At 50.0% G+C, this 7306-nt stretch overlaps 1 protein-coding gene across 3 annotated transcripts; it reads left to right on the forward strand.

Moving 5' to 3' along the window:
• The first annotated feature begins 1999 nt into the window (after positions 1-1999).
• On the forward strand, positions 2000-7306 carry Gmfg (glia maturation factor gamma). Of its 3 annotated transcripts, none has more exons than XM_040279729.2 (7): positions 2000-2153; positions 2544-2640; positions 2761-2810; positions 3601-3650; positions 6028-6110; positions 6913-7022; positions 7116-7306. In XM_040279729.2, exons 1-7 carry the CDS (start codon positions 2151-2153, stop codon positions 7185-7187), a joined length of 465 nt encoding a protein of 154 aa, XP_040135663.1. In that variant the 5' UTR covers positions 2000-2150; the 3' UTR covers positions 7188-7306. The 3 variants fall into 3 exon arrangements, with proteins under 3 accessions (XP_040135663.1, XP_040135664.1, XP_005336465.1); XM_005336408.3 differs by having other exon boundaries at positions 2001-2153; positions 6913-6986; XM_040279730.2 differs by lacking the exon at positions 2761-2810 and having other exon boundaries at positions 2544-2636.

The raw sequence follows: 7306 nt of genomic DNA on the forward strand, positions 1-7306 counted from the left end.
GTCAGAGGAGTGGGAGGAAAACCTGGCCAGTAGGTCGTCCCCAAAGCCAAGATGATTCGGGGAACAGGTAGTGAGTGACCACACTGGACACAGCTAATGAGGACTGAGAACTGACTGTTAGGTCCACACCATGGATGGCCTGAGTGACCTGACAAGGGGTATCAGTGGAGGGGGTGGGGGAGGAAGCCTGGTTGGAGAGGGCTCAAGAGAAAACAGGGAGGGGAAATAAAAGGCAGCAAGTGCAGATGACTCTTTTGAGAAATTTTGCTGAAAAGGGAAGGAAATGAATGAGCAGCGGTTGGGCAGGAGTAGGTTTTTTGTTTTTAAGATGGAAGGAATATGCCTGTAATCCAGGCTACTTGGGAGGCTGAGGCGGGAGGATTGCCAATTCAAGGCCAGCCTCCACACTCAGTGAGACTGTGTCTCAAAATAAAAAATAAAAGGGGCTGGGGACATTGCTCAGTGGTAGGGTGCCCTTGGGTTCAATTTCCAGTACGAATAAATAAATGAAGAAAGAAAAAAGAAAGGACGAAATGAATGAATGAATAACACTACACGTAGGCGCAGGGGAAAGATTCAGTAGAGATTATGAGAATATTGATGACAGGTGAGAGAGGAAGAGTCACAGAGATACCCTTGATCAGGTGGGGTGGGGCCGGGGACAGGTGGGACACCTGCCCATCATGATGTGGGTGAATCAACAGGATGAGCAAAGTGGGGGTAGGACCCTGGGAAATTTTTCTTTTATTTGCTTGAATTTTCTCACTAAAAAAATTACTTTCCTTTTATTTCTTCTTTATATGACAGTTAAGATTATTATATTGATCTTTAAAATTTTATTTTGTGTAAGTAGGTCACATGACCTAGGAATTTCATTTCAACATGGAAACCAGGGCAATATAAAACTATTTTTTTTTTAAGTAGGGGTATGGAGTTGAACACGGTGGTACACACCTGTAATCTTAGCTACTCAGGAGGCTGAGGCAGGAGAATGGCAAGTTTGAGGCCAGCCTCAGCAATTTAGTGAGACTCTGCCTCAAAATTTAAAAGATGAGCTGGCATGTAGCTCAGTGGTAGAGCACTTGCCTAGCTTCGGCAAGACCCTGGGAAGCTTGATCCCTAATACCACACACACGAGAGGGATACAGGTCGGACAGGGCTTGACTCCATTGGTTTTTTTTTTTTTTAATATTTATTTTTTAGTTCTTGGCGGACACAACATCTTTGTTGGTATGTGGTGCTGAGGATCGAACCTGGGCTGCACGCATGCCAGGCGAGCGCGCTACCGCTTGAGCCACATCCCCAGCCCTTGACTCCATTGTTGTAGGGCCTCAGAAGCCATTATGAGGTCTTTGGGTCCGTGAGATTGAATAAGTGTGTAGGAAAAACAATTCCCACCTTTCAGGCAATATGGAGGTGACTGTCCATCAACTGGCTGAGGGAGCATGACTAGCAACAGTCTCTGTATCCCTCTTTTCTTAACTCAGGGATTCGGATATTTCAGATAGGGATAAATAACCCAGGAAGACTTCTTGGAAGAAGAGAGAGGCAAAAAGCCAAAATTATCATCTACTTTTTTTTTTTCTTTTGGCACTAGGGATTGAACCCAGGATGCTTAACCACTGAGCCATCCCCAGCGCCCGCCCCCCCGCCTTTTTATTTTTTATTTTAAGACAGGGTCTTGCTAAGTTGCTTGGGGCTTTGCTAAGTTGCTGAGGCTGGCCTCAAACTTGCAATCCTCCTGCCTCAGCCTCCCAAGCCACTGGGATCCCAGGTGTGCGCAATGGCGCCCGGCTAACGTCCCTTCTTTGTGGAGCACGCCACCTTGCTGCGCACCGTCGGGGGAGGGAGCTCTTTTGTCCTCATGACAATCCCAACTCAGAGGGCCACATTTACACACTCAAGTCAGTCGCAGGGGTGGGCAGTCCTAGAACCCTGAGCCGAGTGAGGGCAAAGTCTGCCAGGTCCTGACAGATGGGGGAAGGAAGAGGGGGAGGAGCCCCCGTGACAGTTGTCGGGGAAAGGGCATAAACAGGATGTGGTGTTGGGTGAAACCTTCCCCTGCCCTGCAGCCCGCCCCCCGCAGCCCTGCTCCCCACCCCTAAAAGAGCGGAACTGAGAAAAGAAGAGGCCTGTGGACAGGAGAGACCATGGTCAGGGGCCAGGGGCCAGCGGGAAGGGCTGGGGGCTGGACTAGGGTTGGGGCAGGGGCTGGGAGGGCCCCGAGTGGAGGTGGGATGGAGGGGTCACCGGGAGGGACCGAGACCCACCCGTGGCAGAGAAGTTGTCAGGGAAGAGACGCCAAGGCAGCCACCTCTAGGAGTCCTTGAGCGCCCAAGGGGACCCCCGGGGAGGGCTGGGATTAGCCTGTGTCCCTGTCCCCCCAGCTGCGTCCTGGGGAGGCAGGCCCCTGCCTCACGTTCACAGGCGTCTCAGATGGGCCAGTGGGACCCCCCTGTTCATGGTGGATGGCAAAATTCAGGTTTGGGGAAGGAAGGAGGGAGAGGCCAGGCTGGCTCAGCCCTTCCCGGTCCCTCCTGCAGTCTGACTCGCTGGTGGTGTGCGAGGTGGACCCAGAGCTAAAGGAAAAGCTGAGGAAATTCCGCTTCCGAAAAGAGACAGACAACGCGGCCATCGTAAGTGAGTGACATCTGTCCCCACGGAAGGCCAGGAGGGGGAGGGGACAAGCAAGGAGGGCCAGGCTAGCGGGGTCCCTGGGATGGGAGGGGTGTCTCACCCCCGTGTGTCATCCCTCCCCAGTGAAGGTGGACAAAGACCGGCAGATGGTGGTGCTGGAGGAAGAATTTCAGGTGAGGGGCCGTGTGGATGGGACCCCCAGAGGCACAGGGTGGGCCTAGGGAGCACAAGGGACTGGACAGATAGATACACAGAGCCCCATACTGGGGACCAGAAAGTTCTGGTGCAGTGGTGACCCTAGGCAAGGGACTTCGCCTGATGTTTCTCTGTGTCCTCACCTGTGACGTGGGGGAGAATAGACCTACCTCATGGGGTCGTTGGCAAATCCAATGATTTAATCCTGTCATGGATCTAATAGGTCCTGGAACATAGTACATGCTCAATCAAGTGCTAAAGATAATGATAGTACTTCCTGGGCGCCTGAGTTTCCCGGGTAGTTAAGAAAAAGCTAGCAGGAGACCTTGATAAGTGGATGGACCTCACCCTCTCATGGCCCCACTCTTTTTATCAGTCCTATGGGGACAATAATAAAGCTTTTGTCATGGGGTCATGATAAGGATTTAGGAAGAGGTCATAGAGCCTGGGGCTGGCACTCTTGGCCCGGGGAGGCTGCCGGGCTGTGAGCTGGGCTCTCTCAGGCCCTCTGAAAGGAAGTATTTATCATGGGAACACAGATTCACATCTGGACTCTGCTGCTCAATGTCTGCAATCTTGGGCAAGGGACTTGACTTTACTAGGTCTTAGTTTGCTCAACAGTCAAGTGGCCATAATAATAGGATCTATCCCGTCGGGTTCTGAGAGAGCTCCATGAATTCATTAGCATAGTGCCTTGGTTTATATCAAGTGCTCATTTAGTGATGGTCATTTTGTTTTGTTGTTTTCTTCTCTTTCTTTTTGCCTCAGAATATTTCTCCAGATGAGCTCAAATCGGAGTTGCCAGAGAGGCAGCCCAGGTATTCTGAGGGGAGGACCAGGCTGGGGGAGCGGGTAATGATGGAGGTTTAGGCTGAGGACTGCTTAGGCCGCAGTCCTACGCATGGACTCAGGATCTCTGTGTCTCAGACCAAGAGTTCATATTCTAGAACTTTTTATTTTTCAGAACCAGGAATGGAACTCAGGGGTGCTCCACCGCTGAGCCACACCCCATCCCTTTTTATTTTGTGACAAGTTCTCCCTCAATTGCTGAGGCTGGCCTTGAACTTGCAATCCTCCCGCCTCAGCCTCCCAAGTGGCTGGGATTACAGGCACGCATCAGTGCGGCTGACTCACTTTGTGGTTTTTTTTAAATAATGATTTCCTTTTTTTTCAGTGCTTGGTAGAAAGATTGTTTTTTTTTTTTTCTTGTTGTGGGTTGGAATCTAGGGCCTCACGTGTGGTAATGATAAGGTAGAATCCTGGGTGAAGCCACATGGGCCTGGTGCTTTTTTGAGGAAGAGCTCTTTAACCATTTCTGCAAAATTGATCTGTTTAGATTTTCTACCTCAGTTGAGCTCATTTGGATCCCTGGCTCTAGGCCTCAACTGGGACCGGCTTTGTGGGCGATTGACAGTTGCATAGGTATAATCAGAAGGGGTCATCACACCTGAGGAGGTCAATCTGACAATTCTTCCTAGTTTTATCTTTGAACTTGTGTTTTATATGAAGTCTGGTGGGACAGTGGAACATGGGCTGGGGGCCTGGAGCCTTGGCTCACATGAGGCCCCGCCTCCCGCCACCTCATCTGGATGGGGTCTCTGCTTCTGCCCTGCGGGCATGAGGACCTCAGGGCCTGGCCCACAGCCCTGCAACACAACTTTACAGGGGGCTCCTGTGGGCATCTGCACTTCCTTCACAAGAACTCACAACTTTAGCTGGGTGCAGTGGTGCACACCTCCTAGGGGCTCGGGAGGATGAGGCAGGAGGATCACAAGTTCAAACCCAGCCTCAGCAACTTAGTGGAGCCCTAAGCAATTCAGCGAGACCCTGTCTCTAAAATTAAATATGAAATAGGGCTGGGGGTGTGGCTCAGTGGTAGAGTGCCCCTGAGTTCAATCCCCAGAACCAAGAAAAAAAATATAGGACTGGGGATGTGACTCAGTGGTTAAGCGTCCCTGATAAAACACACACACACAAAACCCACACGACTTTATTTTTTTTTTTTTTTTTTTTTTTTTTTTTTTAAAGAGAGAGTGAGAGAGGGGAGAGAGAGAGAGAGAGAGAGAGAGAGAGAGAATTTTTAACATTTATTGTTTAGTTCTCGGCGGACACAACATCTTTGTTGGTATGTGGTGCTGAGGATCGAACCCGGGCCGCACGCATGCCAGGCGAGCGCGCTACCGCTTGAGCCACATCCCCAGCCCACCCACACGACTTTAAATCACTAATTTAAAAAGACTGTAATCAATATAGAGAAAGACCGCAAAAGAAAGAAAAATATTTTGCTGCTTTCATTTGATTAAACCCAGAGGTGCTTTACCACTGAGCCACATCCCCAGCCCTACTTTGTATTTTATTTAAGAGACAGGATCTCACTGAGTTGTTTAGTGCCTTGCTTTTGCTGAGGCTGGCTTTGAACTCACGATCCTCCTGCCTCAGCCTCCTAAAAAGGGCATTGCATCTTTGTTTTATACATTGGGCTTGGAAAATTATGTAGCCAGCCCTGTTTAGGCTCCAGGTTCTAGTATACGGGACAGTATCGCATAGCGTTTGAGCATTCATTGGCGATAAATTTCCTGAGTACCAATCTTTGCTGTATCCATAGAATCTTGGGCCAGTGACTCTGGACCTCAGTTTTCTAATTTGAATTTTGTAAATAACTATAGCACCTATTTCATAGGTTTATTGTGAGTTCAGTAAACCCTTACTATTATCATTAGGCAGATTGAGAGATAGATAGATAGATAGATAGATAATAGATTGCAGTGCTGGGGATTAAACCCGGGGCCTTGTGTGTACTAGGCAACTGCTCTACCACTAGGTTATACTTCATCCCCTCTTGCTATTATTATTTGTGGTCCTGAGGATTGAACCCAGGGCCTCACTCATGCTAAGCAAATGCTCTACCACTGAGCTAAATTCTCAGCCCTTTTTATTAATATAGGATCTTGCCAAGTTGCTGAGGCTGGCCTCGAACTTATGATCCTCCTGTCTTAGCCTCCTGAGAAGCTGAGATTACAGTCGTGCTTCACTGTACCCAGCTGCTGTTATTATTTTCAATCATTTATAGTGTTTGAGTCAGTGTCAAGCCTCGGTTCTGAGTCTCAATCAAGAGTCAGGCTTGTGGATTTGGGGAGTGCCTGTTGGGCCTGGGCTTCATCCTATCCTGAGTGTGAACTCCCTTTCATGATATAGGTTTGTGGTCTACAGCTACAAGTACGTGCATGAAGACGGCCGAGTGTCCTATCCTTTGTGTTTCATCTTCTCCAGCCCTGTGGGTGAGGCACGGCTCTCCCCTTCCTAAGGAACAGGTCTTAGATTCTGTGTATGGGGTGTGTACGCCAGGGTATATGAATGCAGGCATGTACATGTGCATACACATATGTGAAAGTGTATAGGTGCCTGTGTTTATGTGTGTGTGATTATGTGTTTGTGTGCCAATGTGTACAGGCACCTGGGTTAAGAGTGTGAACATCAGGCTGGGTGAACCCTTGTAATCCAGCAGCTTGGGAGGCTGAGGCAGGAGGATCCTGAGTTCAAAGCCAGCCTCAGCAACTCAGCGAGGTGCTAAGCAACTCAGCAAGACCCTGTCTCTAAATAAAATACAAAAAAAGGGCTGGGGATGTGGCCCAGTGGTTGAGTGCCCCCGAGTTCAATCCCTGGTAACAAAAAAAAAAAAAAAAAAAAAGGCACGAATATGGGGCATGGGGCTGGGATGTAGCCTAATATGTGCAAGATCTTGGGTTCCATCTCTGACACTGAAGGAAAAAAATGATACAAGGAGAACACGTGCGGAGCAGTAGTGAGGGTAGTGGGGGGGCTCTGATTCACCAACAGCATCCTCCGACCTCAGGCATAAGCCCATCTCTTTTACCTAGAAATTTCTGTCTAGCCCCTAAGTCATTTCCAGAGGCCCTCAGGACAAATTGAAGCCCCGAAACAACCTAAAAACTCTGAATTACAGCTTCAGAGACCTCCTAGAACAGCTTCTAAGACGCTCTGAAGACTGCGAGCCTGCAGGCCATGCAGAGGTTAGCCCTCCTGGGCCCCCAGATGTGCCCTGTCCTCTCTCCTACACAGGCTGCAAGCCGGAGCAGCAGATGATGTACGCGGGCAGTAAAAACAGGCTGGTGCAGACAGCGGAGCTCACGAAGGTCCTGGGGCACGGGCTCCCCAGTACAGGCGGAAGGGTCCGGGGGCTGGGTCCGAGGGAGGCGGGCGGGAGGAGGCTCCAGGCCTGAGTCTTCCCGGATCGGATCCTAACTGAGCTTGCCCTCGTCCAGGTGTTCGAGATCCGAACCACCGACGACCTCACCGAGGCCTGGCTCCAGGAGAAGTTGTCTTTCTTTCGTTGACCTTTGAGCCAGGAACCTGAATTCATGATGTGTGAGTCCCCAGCAGGACCGGAGCCTCAGACGTCGTAGGATGGGAACATCCACGACTGGAAACACATTAAAATGCCAGAACTCAGCGA

The sequence above is a fragment of the Ictidomys tridecemlineatus genome, chromosome 15 (genome assembly GCF_052094955.1).
Source record: "Ictidomys tridecemlineatus isolate mIctTri1 chromosome 15, mIctTri1.hap1, whole genome shotgun sequence".
Taxonomy (NCBI): domain Eukaryota; kingdom Metazoa; phylum Chordata; class Mammalia; order Rodentia; family Sciuridae; genus Ictidomys; species Ictidomys tridecemlineatus.

Excerpts from the sequence above, each read along its gene's own strand:
- Gmfg (XM_040279729.2), top strand. Across the intron at positions 3,651-6,027 it reads TTGCCAGAGAGGCAGCCCAG|GTTTGTGGTCTACAGCTACA; the intron begins GTATTCTGAGGG and ends TTCATGATATAG. Across the intron at positions 7,023-7,115 it reads TCCCCAGTACAGGCGGAAGG|GTGTTCGAGATCCGAACCAC; the intron begins GTCCGGGGGCTG and ends GCCCTCGTCCAG.